Source organism: Pectinophora gossypiella, chromosome 28 (assembly GCF_024362695.1).
Source record: "Pectinophora gossypiella chromosome 28, ilPecGoss1.1, whole genome shotgun sequence".
NCBI classification, from domain to species: Eukaryota; Metazoa; Arthropoda; class Insecta; order Lepidoptera; family Gelechiidae; genus Pectinophora; species Pectinophora gossypiella.
Window position 1 is genome coordinate 5,143,642 of NC_065431.1, and position 18,667 is coordinate 5,162,308.

At 40.0% G+C, this 18,667-nt stretch overlaps 2 protein-coding genes across 10 annotated transcripts in view; one reads left to right on the plus strand and one right to left on the minus strand.

The window, feature by feature from the left end:
• Positions 1–498: 498 nt before the first annotated feature.
• LOC126379294 (uncharacterized) lies at positions 499–7,035 on the minus strand. Its single transcript, XM_050028001.1, has 7 exons — positions 6,663–7,035; positions 5,845–5,932; positions 5,272–5,414; positions 4,504–4,629; positions 2,704–2,858; positions 1,461–1,608; positions 499–919 (listed from the first exon to the last, which is right to left on the minus strand). The coding sequence occupies exons 1-7, from the start codon at positions 6,793–6,795 to the stop codon at positions 513–515; spliced, it is 1,200 nt and encodes a 399-aa protein (XP_049883958.1). The 5' UTR covers positions 6,796–7,035; the 3' UTR covers positions 499–512.
• Positions 7,036–7,227: 192 nt separating this feature from the next.
• Positions 7,228–18,667, plus strand: part of LOC126379118 (protein diaphanous) — a 65,181-nt gene continuing 53,741 nt past the window's right edge. For 6 of the 9 annotated variants that reach the window (XR_007568249.1, XR_007568254.1, XR_007568255.1 and 3 more), the window contains exons 1-2: positions 7,228–7,342; positions 8,555–8,615. Coding sequence is in view for 2 of the 9 variants with exons in the window: in XM_050027732.1 (XP_049883689.1) it covers positions 8,556–8,615 (60 nt within the window). In the remaining 7 variants the exon portion in view is untranslated. Of the gene's footprint in view, positions 7,343–8,554; positions 8,616–10,676; positions 10,696–15,820; positions 15,893–18,343; positions 18,478–18,667 lie in introns of those variants that run through there. The other 3 variants (XR_007568252.1, XR_007568256.1, XR_007568251.1) reach the window with 3 other exon arrangements.

The window sequence follows — 18,667 nt, forward strand, 5'->3', positions numbered from 1 at the left end:
ACTACCAAAAGGCCTCAAGTGAACCTCCCCCTCAAGTGTACCTCCCCTCAAGTGTACCTCCCCTCAAGTGTACCTCCCCTCAAGTGTACCTCCCCTCAAGTGTACCTCCCCTCAAGTGTACCTCCCCTCAAGTGTACCTCCCCTCAAGTGTACCTCCCCTCAAGTGTACCTCCCCTCAAGTGTACCTCCCCTCAAGTGTACCTCCCCTCAAGTGTACCTCCCCTCAAGTGTACCTCCCCTCAAGTACCTCCCCTCAAGTGTACCTCCCCTCAAGTGTACCTCCCCTCAAGTGTACCTCCCCTCAAGTGTACCTCCCCTCAAGTGTACCTCCCCTCAAGTGTACCTCCCCTCAAGTGTACCTCCCCTCAAGTGTACCTCCCCTCAAGTGTACCTCCCCTCAAGTGTACCTCCCCTCAAGTGTACCTCCCCTCAAGTGTACCCTCCCTTTGAGGGTAACTACCCTCACACTGCTAAGAAAATAAAACGCAAAGATTAAAGACACCACATTTTATTCAAAAGAGACGCTCTCCGCAACAAACGATTTCTTTTTGAAAATATTCACTGTCTACAAAAATAGGACCACACTGCCACAAACACTTAGGACAATTCATTAAGACCTTCGGGTCTTGCAGATCGACCCATCCAAATCCCGACGGCTCCATCTCGGATACCATCGAAGATTTATCGTATTCGACGAAATTTTTCCATTTTTTGGAATATTTTTCAGAATCAGAGTTGTCTTGTAGGTATTTTGTCAGCTTTTCGATTTTTTCAGCTGCAGCCACGACCAAATTTTCTTGATTTGCTGATTCTCGACTTCGGGACTCCGGTAGGTCAGAAACCTCGGTGCGGTTTTCGAATGAGAGGTCCCACGTGCCGAACGATTCACCGCCGATAGACAACGTGGCTGGGGTAGCAGCTGTAAAATTTTTCAAACTCTTACGCACCTACAAAAGAAAAAAGCATGTTATTTCACTTTAAGAGGGTCCCATTTAGGTAAAGCCACACGGAATTGGAGGCCGATTAGCCAAAATGCAGGAACACATTTGATCATTATTTGGAAAATGAAAGGATGTAGGATTTAGTTACGGTAACACCTAGGGTGGTCTGCCCTCAAGACCATGCTCAAGTCCCTGTTTTATATAAGAACTGTCACATTGACAAGATCTTTCCGATTAGTTTATTAATACCACCCCTAGAGGGCAAGCATTAGCAGCGAGAATGTATCCAACTCTACAGGTAGTTAGAACTCAAGCATATATTCGTCAGAACTGATTCTTCGTATCATAAGAATACGTACAGAACTGATATTCTCCGCAATGGTAAATGGTTTGGTGACCAGGCTGTTCCCACAAATTTATTCGATGAAAAACCGTACCCACTAACAAGCAGTTGAAAGCATGCAACTCAAGATTGCGCCTACAGACATTCCTGGGATGATGAAAGCAAATGTAACTTACATTTCTTCGGCTCGTTAGCTTGGAACCACTCCCGGTTTTGGGGATTCGTGCCGCAACGGCAGAAGGGCGGGTGCGCGCCCTGCATCATAAACACGATGGGGGAAGCCTCCTTGTTGCCATTCATGAACTCGCGCATCGTCTCCGCAAACTGCAACAAGTACCAAGTGTCAATGATTTATTTTAGTGTCTAATAACCTGAAGTATAAATATGAAAAATACCACGTGTTCCAGTGGATCGAGCGTTCGGCTCAGGATCTTGAGTTCACGGGTTCAAATGCCGATGGGGACGTATCACGAAAATCATTGTGATCCTTAGTTTGATTAGGACATAGGCTGATCATGCTAAGCCGTTGATCCCGGTTACTACTTACTGATGCAAGTTAGTAGTCGTTACATGAGCCATGTCAGGGTGCTTTTGGTGGCTCAATAGTAACCCTGACACCAGGGTTGATGGGGTTGGTAATCAACCGCACAACCCACTATAGAAGAAAGAAGAAGATAACCAGAAATATTAGTTTCACATCGATGGCCAAACTGCTGCTACTAGAAGACTTAAGGGGTCTATGATAAGGATCTACCTGGGGGGAGGGGAATTTAGCCCGGCGAACGGAAATTAACATGGAAGCATTCTTATAGCTTGTGGCAAAAGTGACAAATCAATTTTTTTAGTTTTTTTGTGAGTTTTGGCGTCAATAATCAACTTGCAGCGAATATGAAGAGACACTTCCACTTTACCGTACAGGTTAGCCAAGTTTCAAGATTATGACAATCGCCCAATCAGTGCTAATTGCCAATAAAGTCAAATGTACAGTCTTCCGAATACATTCCGCTTAGGGACGGTACTGAAAAGTATCGGCGTCCGAAGGATGTAATATACGATCCCTAAGACCCGATTACTCTAGCCAAAGAGGCGGCCAATCACTCGCGACATCAAACACTTCAGAACTCATACCGACCCCGCCGGCGGCGTGGTCGACGATTTCCCTCATTTGGCACTTATCGCTATCGACCCACTAGGGTCGATTAATCTATTCTATTCAGACGACGACCTGAGCAGAGGTTCGCGCCCAACTGAACACCGGGTGTACCGGGTGAGAGCCTTCAGCGCTCCCCATTTGTCCAGCCAAGTAGTTAATGTCATCTGTGGCAAATCTACAATAAGTCACGTCAAAAAAAAGTATGTTGTCGGTCCGTGGTACCTACTGGAGAGAATAATAAATGATTGGCAGGAGTACTAACCTACCTGGCTATTGTTCTGCCACTGCTCGAAGCAGCTGCGGAGGTGCTCGGCCGGCGTATCCTTGTTGCGGGCCAGCACGTAGCGGTTGAAGCAATCCTCACAGAACACCTGCCCGTAGTAGATCTTCACGTTGTTTGTCGGAACCGTGTGGCAGAAGTCTGGAAATATTTAATGTACGATCCTTTTAATTTTATAAAGACCACTTCCCAAAACGTCCCCTTTCCAGCAGCATTGTAAAAGTCAAAACGTCAACTTCCTAAATTGACTTCCTGCATAGGAAACCTGTAGCCCTGCCTACTGGCAGAGGTATACTATTAAACTATTATACATCCCATTCCTCGCCAACTATGTCTAACTGCCATGGTAATAGGGGGCGAGCCTACTGCCTTTAACCGGGCTCAAATCCTAGGAAACCAGGTGATATCAATTATCTATAACTAGTGCTGCAAAGGACTTTAGGCTTTTAGCCCTAAATTTCAGCCTACCGAGTCCTTTTTGGGACTAGACCAGTAAAATAGGGCTTTAAAAGCTTCGTCATTTTAAAAAACTTTTAGCCATTTTTAAAGTAGTAGGCTTTAAAAAAGCCTATAGCCTTTTTAATGTAGTAGGCTTTTAAAAAGCCTATAGCTTTTTTTAAAGTAGTAGGCTTTTTGGGACTGGAGTCTTTATTATCATTTTTTAATAAAAGCCTTTTTACCGATTTCAAAAAAGGGAGTTATCAATTCGATACGTATGTATATAATATTATTGGAGCTACATAAAATTCACACATGATATTGGCCTTAAAAATCGGTTCTTCTGGCGTAAGTAATTTGTATGGGGCTGACGGGACGTGCTGTTACGTATTACTATAATTATTAGACTATTTCCATACTAATTGATAGTAAGAAGTTATTTTCAATATTCATAGTTAGTTAGCTAGTTGTGCATCTAACAATAAATCAATTTTTCACAGTGTTTGTGTAGGTATATATGTTTTTAAAGTTTGTTGTACCCACCCACACTTTTACTTTTTTTTACTTGAGAAAGGGACTGTATGTATAGCCTAAATAACCTTAAGGTCTAAGAGCTTCATAGGCTTTTTGAGCGTCTTATTTTATTAAATTAGTCTTAAACAAGGTTAGGCCTTTTTAAGGCCTTTAGGCTTATAACCAATAGGCTTGAATAGGCTTAACCCTAGCCTAGCCGCAAGTACTAAATGGCTTTATAGGTTTTTAGCCTACTAAGCTTTTTATTTAACAGTCTAGTCTTAAAATAAGGGCTAAAAGCCTAAAGTTCTTTGCAGCACTATCTATAACTCATACACGAATTCCTGAATTAGTAGTCTGGTCCGAATCTCAGGACATCGTCATTAAGCCGACGCCGGCGTAATGGTTACACTGGTCCCGGCTTTGACAAGATCGAACTCTTGCAGGAGTTCCTGTCCCATCCGCGTCAGACTTTCGACTTCATTCTGCGAGTTTCCCCCTAACCACAAGCCAGTGCTTATAAAGAAAATCCGTGTATAATTGTGTGGTTTCTCTAACACAGTTGGCTCGACGGCCCACTTATTACGTTGTCTAACAAAGCTCAGTGACCTGCGAGTACTTAGTTCACCTTGCGATGGAAGTACCTGACTATCTTTGGAAGTCTTAAGAGAGAATAGGGCATTTAGGAAAGAGCCCAAAAACGAATGCAGATCCATTTGCGAATGAGTTCCTTGTCTACCAAAGCCTGCTGGGTTTGAAGCAGGCAGGTGAAAGCATTTACCGATGTTATTTGTAGTTAAAGACTCTTGTGACAGTATGGGTGGTAGGTACTTACAGCATCGAGCACATTGAGGGTGGAAGCTCTGCCCGCCAATGTCCACCTTCGTGCTCTCGTCGACAGCCTGCAAGCAACGCGCGCAGATGCATCGCTTCTGAGGCTCCTCGGTTTGACACTTCGGTGCTGTTGACAATGAACAGAATAAACTGTATAAATTGACCAAATTGGTGATGTTTGGGGTATTACGGTCTGCTTTGAAGTCGGTGGAAAGAGGCGCGAATTCATAATGTATGTAAGCAACCCAGAAGAACTTTAATATGAGCGATTATATGTGACATCAAAGCCACCAGGCAGCTCAGATGCAATGACGGCAGCGAGTATCACTGCCTGTCGATTCCCAATTGCTTGCAACTTAATGACTTTCATGCTTCTTTATTTTCTCTTCAGTATTTGTCTAGGTGGCAATAGATACCTATCTAGCCGAACCTTTGACCTCCAAGAGCCCAGCGCTCAACCGCTGGATCACGGAGGCAGTTAATCCCGGCATTGATAGGTTACAAGTCGGTTTGGCCCTTGAAGTATTTGTCGCGAGCTAATTGACCGCCTCAATGACTAGATAAATGAGTAGCGATATACTCTGCTCTTCACAGTAGTATGTTTTCGTGGCATAATGTCCATTTCGCAAAATGTCCCATGGTAGCAAAAGGTCCCTTTCTTTAATTTATTAATGCTACCAATACTCTTTTGAAGCTGCCACGGAAGTGAGCTGAATGTGAACGCCGACTTATGCTCAACAGGATATGTCTGAAGAAAACCAATTCCTACCTTCATCCTTAGTGTCCTTCTCCTTAGCATTCTCATCCTCAGCCTCGCCCTCCGGCTTCTTGGCTTCGGGTCCGGCGTGCACGCCAGGCGCCCAGTGCATCCACCAACTGTTAGAGTGCATGCGAGGTGGCTCCCCCTTAAACCTGGAATGGAACGTTTGGGTAAATGGTTGAGAGACCTTTAGGGTCTGGACAACTGTCATTGCGAATTATTTTGCAAGAGTGCCATATATTTTGTGTCGTGCCTTAGAAATAAAAGCTGGTCATGTAATATTCTTTTTTTGACAGTCATTTTTTTTAATTTTATTATATGCGGAAGAGGTGGGTCTTCTATCGTATGGGTTGTGAGGTGGAATACCAAACTCATCACCCCTGGGTATCATCAGGGGTATCGTGGGTCCGAAATGGTGTCAGGGTTATTATTAAACGGCTCGGTTTTTTTTAAGTCCCAACACAGTGCCCCCTTAGGTACATGGTTAAATAATTATTAAAAAAGCAAAATGGGGTTGCCAACACTACGTACTTACACAAATGGGATAGGCAGAGCTACGTGTAATCGGAAGACTGCACTTACCTATTCAACACGTGATTTTTGAAGCATTCGTTGCAGAAGACATGGCCGTAGAACATCTTCAATGACGTTGGGATAGTTCGGCAGATACCTGGTTGGAAAAAATAATATTTTATTCTTGTCGGATAGGCTATGAGGTCCCATCACCTTCAGGACCCCGACACCCGACCCTGCCGACGTGGTACTCGTATGACGATTTCTCTCATTCAACACTGATCGCTATCGGCCTAGAGGGTTCGATTATTTTTTTTCAAATTCTCAGACGTCCTGAGCCGAGGTTCCCTATTTAGCGGCCCCCATTTAACCGACCAAGTAGTTAATGCCATGTAAAATCGAGCAGTGGGCGTCATACGGCTGTTGATGATGATGAAAATAGAAGTGAGGTCGATAATCTACTTCAAAACGAGTTGATAGCAAAAATGACAGGGTTATTGACAAGGCTTATGTAACACAGACTTAACGTGCCTTTCGAAGCGTGTTTCGAAGTTCTTTACCCGAGCCGGAATCGAACCCGGGACCCTTCGCTAGGTCAAGGTGTACGTTGAAACTCGTACTTGCAATCCCTAATGGGCCACCCCAGCTGAGTCGCCAACTTAAGGGCGGATCAAGGGGTGGTTCATAGGAGTCGTCGTCCCCTGGGCAACAGGTATTGGGTGGCCACCACAATGTGTCTGCGACCTGGTGAAAACCCCCACCCCCCTAACAAAAGCTGGATCCGCTCCTGCGCCAACTAATGAGAGAATCTTCATTGGTTCATAAGAGATATCAAAGCAAACAAACAGCTATAACTATAGAATGAATTAACTAACTTCTGTACTTACAGCACATACTGCATAATCGATGGAAGTTTTGCCCCTCGATGTCCACCTTATCTTCCGGGTCAATTGGAAGGAAACATCTTGCGCAGAAACACTTCTTACACCCGCAATTGTTCGGTTCATTACTTTTATCCATTTTACTAATTTAGATTCTATTTTACTTTAGGAATATCAAAAAAAATGTATCAAAAATTTGGTTTAAAATTAAAAAGAATCAGCAAATACTCCCCATTTGATGGTGGAGTGGTGTCCGATAGGAAAGTGAGGATGAAAACAAAAGTAGAATGTTTTTTCAGAAGAGAAGCAGAAGGATATCTTGAAATTCAAATTTTTGAAATTAATCCAGCCAGCAATTTTATTTATTAGAAAAATTCGACCTCCTTTCGCAAATGAAATATACTTAGTAAGTATTTATTTAATTATCTAACAGGAACTTTCTATTTACTATTGTTATAAGTACTTTTACTACTACAAAAATAACGTTATGTAAACGTTAAGTTAACAATCGATCAAGAGGCGCAACTCTAAATAGAGTGACAAATAACGCCATCGATTTAAAAAACAAACCGGAGCATCACTAGTTAATTGCTATCCGTGTTCGTTGTTTGTGTTATCTATCATGTTTTTATCAAAAAAGTGATGTTTGCTGTGTTATGTGAAGTTAAATCTGCGTTTATTTAGTGGTAAAGTCGGCTTGTTATCTTATCTTTATCATATTGTTTGGCTAGAGCAACGCAAAACAGTGTACTTTTAGGTTAGAACACAGGCTGACCGTTGTCGGAACCTATTCATGTTTTCGCACTTTTCTGTTAGAAAGAGGCCGTTTATGGCTTGGGTGCGGCTTGGAACATCATCTATGGACGTTACTTTATATATTTAGGAACTTATAGATGAGTTTAAAGTAACTTAAAGCGGTTTTTTTGTATATTTATATCGCTACTGTGATACGTCAAAAGTTCTTCTATCGCTTATGTTTTAGATGTCTGACCTCATTCTGAACTCTTATTTGGCGGGCAATAGCCTTCGCAGATGCTAATATTACACAAATACAGTCTCTAAAATATTTAAATATATGGAAACAGTCATAAAATGTGACATTGTCCGAGTTCTTGATTCACATAGATCAGTGATGTCATGCATAATATTTGTAAATAAAACAGCGTCTCTTTATGCGATTCTAGTACATGCTACACAAGTATGAATTATTTTCTATAATGTAAATAAATAAATTGTTTTTTCAAATCACCATTGTGTTGCAGATAAAAAATCCTTGTCCTTAGAAAGGAGTTTGCTTCAAGGAGTTTGTTTTGCTTGTTTGAGTTTGTTTGTTTGTTTGTATTGTATAGTACATTTTGTTTTTAAATTTATTTAGTGATGTTTGTTGTTCTGCCATACCACATTAAATTAATAGATTGAATCAAAAATCTTTTTAAAAAGTACATATTATTATTTGTAAGGAACTTTGTGAAACCACAAATAATAACTTAGAGATACTCAGTTTTTTTTGTTTGTTTTCTGATCAGTTCGGTATCATGCACCCAGCTTTGGAAAATATATAGGTTATTTATGTTATGTTATAAGTATGTTTTTTAGGGTTTTGAAGCTCAAAAAGCTATATCAGAACCATTATTTATTCGTAGTCGGAACCCTTATATGATCACTTTCTTGTCTGTCCGTCTGTTTAATTTTGTTATTATAACATAACCTAGGCAATACATCACAAGATGAACTAAGTACCCACGTCTCACTGAGCTTTGTGTTAGACCAACGTGACAGGTGCCTAACACCGTCTAAAATTGTCAAGACAACTGTAATTGTGTGTGTGTCATTCTATAATTATGAATTTGTGAATTGTCGAAAATAAATTATTGAATTGAATTATTTATTTGTTACAGAATGGTAGATCCGGATGTCAAGAACAAAATGTCCCGCCATGAGAAAGCAAAAAGTGGCTTTGTAAGTACAACAACACATTATTTTATAGACGCAATACTAAAAAAAAAACCTCAGTGGTCTAGTGGTTAGACCGTTGGAACAATCTGGAGTTCCAGGTTCGATTCTCGATGGTAAAAATCACTTTGTACGACTGTCCTTTGTTTGGCTAGGGCATTGGACACTGAATCACCTGGTTGTTTGAAAAAGTAAGATGATTCCATACGTGAGTGCACATTAAGCCGTTGCTGCCGGCTATTAGCCATAAAAACACCTCCGCCAACCCGCAGTAGAACAGCGTAGTGGAGTATGCTCCATACCCCCTCCGGTTGATTGAGGGGAGGCCGAATTAAATAGGATTGATTTATAATATTTTTTATTGTTTGTAGGTTCACTAGATCTTCAAATAGTGGCAAAAAGGTGTAGAGCTCATTTAGCTTAGTTACAATACAAATACACTTTATTGCATCGAAATAAAAAAGACATAATTACAAAAAGACTTTTTAACTAAGTATAAAAGTAAAATAAATAAATAAATAAAAGGGTTTTATTTCTGTAAATATATAACAAACAAAGTTTCCCTAAAAGTAGTCAGATGACACTTGTGATGGGAATGCCTCGTTCTTCCAACGCAACCAGTACAATTTGATTAAATACTTCTAATCTAATCTAGCCTACAAGATCCCACTGCTGGGCAAAGGCCTCCCCTTCCTCTTTCCATTTTTCGCGGTCCTGTGCGTACTCCGGCCAGTCCCTCCGGCAAGCGTCCAAGTCGTCACGCCATCTCTTTCGAGGTCTGCCACGACGCCTGTATCCATCATGAGGCACCCAATGCGTGACGATCCGTGCCCACCGCTCAGGGCGCATGCGACAAACATGTCCGGCCCAATTCCATTTGAGTTTTGCGGCTTCCCGTCCCACATCAGCGATTCCCGTTTTTGAACGCAGTGTTGTGTTTCGGAAAAGTATACTGACTAAGTGTATTTAGTAGTGTGTAGTGTAGGCTTAGTTTATTTATGTCTACAATAATATTATCTGTGGCGACATCTACTGTTGCTGAGCGAGGGTCCCTACAGCCTTAAGCTTTCTATTACTAACATATGGACTAGTTTCAGAAATACTTTGAATTTGAATGTAATACAGGCATAATGTTTGTAGGTATGTTATATATTTGTCCAGTTCGTTTCCAACCTCATCCTAATACTTCACTCGCGGTCAACACTCTCTAGCTATAGAGGCGGCCAATCAGCACGCGACATCAAACACATCAACCCCGATACCGACCCGGCCGGCGTGGTCGACGATTTTCCTCACTCAGCGCTTATGGCTATCGACCCACTAGGGTCGACGCCCTGTTGTCTTAAATTTTGTACCGGCTGAGAGCCCTCAGCGCTCCCCATTTGTCCGGCCATATGCGGCAAATCTACAAAAAAAAAAAAGAAAGAAGGTCACAACACGAATACCGTTACTTTGGTTGATAAAGGATAAGTTGTAGTGTAGCGATTGCAAATAAACGGACCTCGTGGTCCAGTGGTCAAACTCCGGTCACAAAACCCTGGACCCGGGTTCGATTCTCGTTTAGATTTCTTTTTTGACGTGACTAATGGTGAGAAGTTCGGGCAGGGCCCGCAGAATACCAGCGTCGTGGCTCACGCCGCGACTTATGCTGAGCGAGGTCCTTTTATTCCGGACTCCACCGCAGATGATCGGGCCGTCAGTGCGTTGCATTTAGAATACTTAGTTTTATTATTATTGTTTTTATAATTTTGGTTTGTTTTTCTTTTTGTTTTGGTAATTATTATTTTTTTGTCTATGTACTTATTGATTTCCGTGTGGTTTCTGTCCTGTGTTAAACGTAATGTACCTGTCTGTCTGTGTCTGTGGTGTCCGGAAGTAATCAATGTTTCTTTCTTTCTTTCTTTCTAGAAGTCTGTCGGGTCCGCTAGCTTAAAATAAAGTTCATATAAAATCTCCATTAATTTTCTGTGCTGACTCTCCACAACACGACTACACGCTGATAAAGTGATCTTTATGTGTTTAATTTTTCAGTTAGTTTTCAGCGGTTTTATAACGTGTTTGTGTTTTGTGGAAAACCTGCGAAATTGTGCGTAGTTTTTGTGTAAAAAAAAGTATATAATACTAGGTGTTACTCGCGACTTTGTTCGCGTGGAACTTTACTATTGAAACTGTAGAAGTTTCATATAAACGTTGCCACCCCTTTTTACCCCCTTAGGGGTTGAATTTCGCAAAAATCCTGTATTAGTGAGCACCTACGTCCTAAAAGGAACCCCCATGCAAAATTTGAGACTTTCAGCACTTGTAGTTTCTGAGAATTCGTGATGAGAAGTTCAGTCAGTTTTGTACAGGTTTTTCACCAAAATTCACTCAACGGCCTCCGTGGCCCAGTGGTTGAGCATTGGGCTCACGATCCGGAGGACCCGAGTTCGAATCCCGATGGGGACATATCACAAAGATCACTTTGTGATCGCTAGTTTGGTTAGGACATTACAGGATGATCACCTGATTGTCCGAAAGTAAGATGATCCGTGATTCGGTAGGCACGTTAAGCCGTTGGTCCCGGTTACTACTTATGATGTAAGTATGTAGTCGTTACATGAGTCATGTCAGAGGCCTTTGGCAGCTCAAAAGTAACCCTGACTCCACGGTTGATGAGGTTGGTAATCCACCACACAACCCACACGATAGAATATGTTATATATTTTAAAATACGTATGATGTTATAAACGTAATATATTTCAGTCGCGTGTCTAAATGTAGTCTATGTTGATATATGTAGTGAGATAAGAAGACAAGGTCAACCCTCACTTAGGTAATTGCACATACCACACCATACCATGTAAAGGGGCCCATATACGGTACGATTCGTCTGTACGATCGATCTGATGAAAATCGTGATGATTGATCGCATCGCAAATGACGCTCATACACGAAACGATTGGTTGTAACGATTGATCATTTATTTATTTGAAACTGAAGTATAAAAACGTGTTCTAATAATTCAATACGTGCCTAATTGAGGAGCTCGGTGGCGCAGCGGTAAACGCGCTCGGTCTGCGATTGTTGAAGGTCGGTCATAGGATGGGTGACCACAAAAAAAGTTTTCATCTCGAGCTCCTCCGTGCTTCGGAAGGCACGTAAAGCCGTTGGTCCCGGCTACATTAGCAGTCGTTAATAACCACCAATCCGCAGTGGGCCCGCGTGGTGGTTTAAGGCCCGATCTCCCTATCCATCCATAGGGAAGGCCCGTGCCCCAGCAGTGGGGACGTTAATGGGCTGGTGATGTGATGTGCCTAATAAAATGGTTAATGAACTTCTTTTCCTTACCTATCTAGCGGTAACTTTGATTCGGCTACAAAACAAAAAAGAAAAAAAAAGGGGATTAAGAAATGGCTATTAAAGCGAAACCAGTATTCGCATATGTTTATTATTTATTTGATAAACTTTGAGTATGTATAAATATTTTAAAGGAATTAAGGAATTAATCGTTGATCGTAAAGATTTATTCTTCGTTTGTCCCACTGAGTTTTGTCCCACATAAAAAATTCCTAGTTCGTCCCGAACAATATTCTTCCTTCGTCCCAAAATATAATTTTAAATATTTTATTCCTACTTCGTCCCATTTTGTATTCCTTATACGGCCCATGTTTTTTTTATATGCCAAACTTACTATATTGTACAATCAGCAAAAAAGGATTACCTATTATTTTAAATATTACTCGTATTATTTTATTATAATAAAACTTAATAAATCATTTTTTTAACTGTAAATATTGCCTAATTATTGTTTCTCATAAATCTGACTGTTCTGTATTTATTTAAAATTATTATAACATAACATTTCTGTGATTTTGAATGTGATACTGAATAATAAAAGTGATTTATATTTTAATGATAAGACTTGTTTTATTGGTATTTAACTTTAAAAAAATAAGTAAGTAAGTATTCTTTTTTGTTGACTATACCTTTAAAGTACCTACTTATAATTTGGGACGAAGCAAGACTTCGAAATTGATATGGGACGAACTAAGATTTTTTTGGAATGTGGGACAAAACTTCAGGACGAACGAGGAATAAACCATCGTAAAGAGCCACACACTGACGATTCATCGTTACGATATTCATGATTGCATGGGTTTTTGTTGCGATGTCCGATATCGTCTTCGATGAAGTAAATCGTTAACGATCTTGATATACACTATCGATTCGTTTCGATCGGTCTGAAGCGACGGATCGTACAGACAAATCGTACCGTATATGGGGCCCTTTACTCTCTGGGAACCAATTGTAGGCAAATCACGTAATAGGCTAGTTTCCAACTAGTCAAATAAGTTACTTTTTACTAAACGTCAAAACACGAAATCACTATGGAATTTGTATGAAAAACCACACTGTAACGTCACAGAAAAACGTGATAAAATGTCGGACTTATTATTACAATACAAATACACTTTATTGCACCAAAATAAAAAGAAATAATTACAAAAAAAGACTCTTAACTAATATATATATATATATATATAAAATAATAATAAAAAATAATAAAAATAATAATAAAAATGTTTATTTCTCCACTTAAAACACAAAACAAAACATTTTTTTTTTTATATCATTTATATATATACTATTATTATCATTAATATATCATTATGTTTTTCTCTACGAATAAATAATAAGAAAAACCTACAATCAAAATTCATAAATAATTATTTAGTAATCAGAATTTCGTAATTTATCTTAAACCTAGTACGGTCACGAGCATTAATAGGTATACACTTTGGTACCATGTCACATTAACATTTTTGACAAATTGAACTGTAAGTCTCACTGAATGTCAAATATGTTAGTGCGACAGAGTCCTAAACTGGGTACATTATATTGCTCATGACTGTACACGATCCAATTGTATAACAATATTTTATGTTTTTTTTTTTCATTAAGACCGTCTAGGGCCCTGTGCTGAGGTTTTTCTTGCAGCTTCTTTTCCCCGGCTATACAGGTTGTGAGAAGCTGCAGTAGTTTTAGGCGGATGAGACGTTCGTTATGTGAAAAAACAGTTCTTCCGAATAGTGATGGGAGATAGGAGAGGTAGATACCCATCGTATGCCGTGGTAATCAAACTCTTAGGATAGCGTGGGGAGACTTAAGACGGACTGTAGCGCGAATTCAAATTCAAAAATATCTTTATTCAGTAGGTAACTTAGTTACACTTTTAATCGTTTTTATATATATAAGAATAAAATAAATTTATTGCCAGTAACAATTTACATTTGTTATATGAAATAAAATTATAAGTAAGTACTCTTATTACGTATTATATGACAAGTAATAATAATGAAATACATTAGTCAGTAATTCACTTAATTTTCAATAATTAAATTTACGTCCTTGAAATGTTGAAGATACCAATTTAGCGGTAACACGGTGGTAACTACTTACGCAAAAGGGCTAGCAATGCCGGCTTGTCATAGGATTGAGCATACCTGGTCTTCTTATACCATTTTTTTTTTTACCTTTTGCTGGGTATTTTCTGGGTTTGCTCTTGGCCCCAGACTTGCCTAAGACGGAGCGAGCTCGTCCAGAAAGTGACTGTTCACTCTGGCCTTGAAAGCACCCGGGTTATATGCATTGTTCGTGCGTCACCCAACAGGGTCTACATAATATCAGCGTCGTGGTTCACGCCGCGACTTGTGCTGAGTGAGCCCCTATCTCAGGACGTCCACCACCACCTTATGATCATTTCGACAAACATCCGTCTTGCTTTTTTGTAATTGTTTTAGTGGAAATTTGATATGATGTTGTTGTCTTTTTTTGTGTGTGGCGCCCTTTTGTAATAAACTATTTCTATTCTATTCTATTCATTCGGAAATACAGAAGATGGCAGAGAATTCCACTCCAAGGACGATGCGAAGCGTTTTGTGCGATGTAGTGCCGTATTTCTTTCAGCCTGCGGATTAGTTACGGGGGAGCCTTTTTTTGTGTAGTATTATTGGATACAACGCCATCTCGGATTGTTCAATGTAAGGTCCGGGACCATCGACTTGCTATCGTTGGGCCCCGTAGTCAGCGACTTTCCACCAAGAACCGGAAAATGGCGTGTGCCCGGTATTATATAGAAGGCTATATCTTGGACTACCTTGGCAAGTAGCTGCTGAAGAATGTTGGTATCAATATTTAATATACATCGGGAATTTTCAGTCAGTCTCCTGTCCTTGGACTTGTTAATAGTTGGAATATCCACCAAATAGGGATGGAACCCGGCCGTACGTCCATGCTGTAATATGCTGCATGCCACGCTGCAAACCAAAGGTCACACACGTATAATAATTAATAATATATTTATTGCGGAAAACAAAGTGTTCCATTGGTGATAGTAGCACTTAAAGTAGGTTAGTAAACTATACACAAAACACTATTGTCACGCGCACGAGATGCCACACAAGCGGGCAGTCTGGACTGTGAGCGACCACCTGCAGGATGCTGCTGCCACTGGCGCGCACGCGCCCCAACAAGGACGCACATCGCACGCGCAGGATCGCCGGGAAGCTGTCCACACGCTCATCCGCGAAAATGCCAGAGCGCGGCAGCCCCAGCAGCATCCTAAAGGCTTTATTATATTGGACCCGCAGGGGAAATAAACGATTTTTGGGTAAACTTGCACCAGAGGCTGCTGATTGACAATAATTTTTATTTTATTTTATTTTATTGTCTTAGGGAAGCTTACAGCGTTATTTACAATATAAGCAACTTAATAATAACTATTGGCCAATCACAAGCTACCACAAATGATTGAAAATAAATTTAAACTATATGATAAAGAATAAAATGAAAGCAATTAAAAGAAAATACAATTTTAAGACATGCGCAAAGCCATAAAAATACAAACATTAAACAAAACAAAATACTACTACTACAACCAATAATAATATTGCTATTATTTAATATAGTTATTTATAAGCGAGGTCCTAAGAGAACCAGCGCTGCTGAAAAACAAATCGCATTCAGAACTATTTAAAATGTTGAATAGTTTGAGCGCACGAGGCAAAAAGCTGTTACGTCGGTAGTTGGTGCGGCATCGAGGATAAGCTCTAAAGAGTATGATTTTCACTTGCAATTTTCTTATGTTCTACGAGTATGATTGTTTTCACAAGTGTGTGACATAAGGTGTGGTGTGGGTAAAAACAAGTGTTATCCTCAGTTCGCTGTTAAACTTCAAATGACGTGTGTGTTTGTGGGTTCAATTGCGGAAAAATTGAAGTCTTACTGCTATGAGCAATTTCACGGTAATTATTTGTTAATATTTCATTTATACCTAAACACCAAGCCAATGCACCAATGAGTTATTCATTTATCTAAAGTGCAGTTTTCTCTGACATAGTTATCTTAAGTGCTCCAGTGGTTGCGCGTTGGGCTCACGATCCGGAGGTGCCGGGTTCGAATCCCGGTGGGGACATAACACAAAAATCACTTTGTGATCCCTAGTTTGGTTAGGACATTACAGGCTGTTCACCTGATTGATCCGTGCACGGATCATTTTACTTTCGGACAATCTGGTGATCAGCCAGTAATGTCCTAACCAAACTAGGGACCACAAAGTAATTTTTGTGATATGTCCCCATCGGGAATCGAACCCGGGTCCTCCGGATCGTGAGCTCAACGCTCAACCACTGGACCACGGAGGTCGTTAACTGAGTCGATAGAAGATCATTTCATTAATCATCATCAAGAAAAAAAAATACATAAGACATGGCTGTATGGGCATAGTTCCCTTTGCCTTGCCTTTCGGGGAAAACCAAAACAAAAAAAATATACCATGCCTTATTCTATGGTACCTGCTTACCGAATTTTCAGTCGGTTTTTACGATACGTTCTTTCCAGCCTCTGTAGAGTTATGTTGAGAAAGCATAATGTAAAATGTTTAATACTTAACATTCCATCATAGTACATTAGTAGTAATTGTCATACGGATGCAGTGTTTGTAAATACGCACTTCTGGGCAGTGGTGCTCAACTATTTTTAAGTTTTTTTTTTTGGCTTGACTTATTGGTGCTGATTCCAGTACACACTTAATATTATTTTAAGTTATATCTGTCTGTTTCTTATCCGCCGAAAAGGAAAAAGACGGATGATTGACAATGAATAACCCGGCCGAATCAAAAAGGTATCTCGCTAGTGTGCAAACCGTTTGACAAGTAAAATTTTTAGACGGTTGTTTTAGATTTCTGATTAAAATTGACGTTTATTCCATAAATTTTATGCCTGTCGATTACCCGTCCCTTTCTTTTTCGACGGATAAGAAAATGACAGTATAATTTAAAATAAAATTAAATGGCGTCTGCAGGAATCAGCACCATTAGATATTTTTACTGACTTCAAAAAAGGAGGAGATACTCAATTATATATTATTATTGTATATTTAATGGACATTGCTCGTTGTTCTGTCTGCGTAGTTTGAGAACCACAGGCAATACTAGTACGGGCATCTGTCGTCTGTCGCGATGTATCCATAAGCTTGTGTTGTTTGTAAACAAACCGACTGATCCAATAGTCATTTAGTTTACGTATTGATTGATGTATTACGTGTGAATTGTGCATTTAGAGATATCAGGAGTGATTTTTTTAGTGTGGAATTTTGAAGTTTAGTGTTTGTGGTTTAAGTGTTTGTTCAACGGGTTCGCGGGTGCGTGACCCACCCGTCATAATTTTGTTATATTTTATTAGGGACTAGCGACCCGCCCCGGCTTCGCTAGGGTGCAATGCCGGGGAAAAAATGAAATTATTTACGACATCACATTAAAAACCTCAAAAAACAGTATTCCTCCACTATTTAATGGATGTTATTACACATATAAACCTTCCTCGTGAATCACTCTATCTATTAAAAAAAACCGCATCAAAATCTTCATCTCCTAAAAACTAGCATAGAGAAAGCAATGTAAGGAGCCGTCAAGAGCGTGGCTCTTAAGTTAGTGATGGCAGCTAAATTACTCAATTTTATGCCAATATTTTATGTTTATTTTTTTTGTTTTTAAAGAACGTCCCCTCACGTCCCGAACGTCGCCATGTGCCGAGCTTTTTCTTGCAGCTTCTTTTCTCCGGCTATACAGGTTGTGAGAAGCTGCAGTAGTTTTCGGCGGATGAGACGTTCGTTATGTAAAAATTGACGATTCAAAGTTATTATTATTGCGTATGGCAGTTTGACGATTCAAGGTGAAACTATGTTACCTAATGAATAAAGATATTTTTGAATTTGAATTTGATGTGGCTCTTTATTGATTGTCGAAATCACTTTGTGAGACTATCCTTTGTTTGGTAAGGACTTTTCAGGCTTGAATCACCTGATTGTCCGAAAAAGTAAGATGATTCCGTGCTTCGGAGGGCACGTTAAGCCGTCGGTCCCGGCTATTAGCCGTAAAAACACCTTCACCAACCCGCAGTGGAGCAGCGTGGTGGAGTATGCTCCATACCCCCTCCGGTTGATTGAGGGGAGGCCTGTGCCCAGCAGTGGGACGTATATAGGCAGTTTATGTATGTATGTGGCTCTTTAGAGAGCGATTTTTCCGTAGTCGAATTTCAGTTCTGAATGCTGAATAGTACTGACAGTAAATGCAGTTTTTTTTTTAGGAATTGTGCACTTAAATTAATTACTAATAAATGTACAGTCCGATTGGTTATCACATGTTATCAGTTCAGATTATTGCTGATATTGTTATCAACATTCCAATTTCAAAAGTGTATTTGTTGTGAAAAGACGTGGAGATAGCTTTTCCATATTTTTTATCCGATTTTTGTTACTTTTTTGAAGTGCAAATCGTTCGGTGTTTCTTAGAATACTACATACGTAAACTCACGCCTATTTCCCGCCGGGGTAAGCAGAGACTATGGAATTCCATTTGCTTCGATCCTGACACACTTCTCTTGCTTCCTCCACATTTATCAGTCGCTTTATACACGCACGCCGTTTCAGAGTAGATCGTACTAAACCTCTTCTAAGGACATCTCCAATTTATTCAAAAAATTATATCCGAATATGATTTTAATAGTAGCCTCCTTTGTTT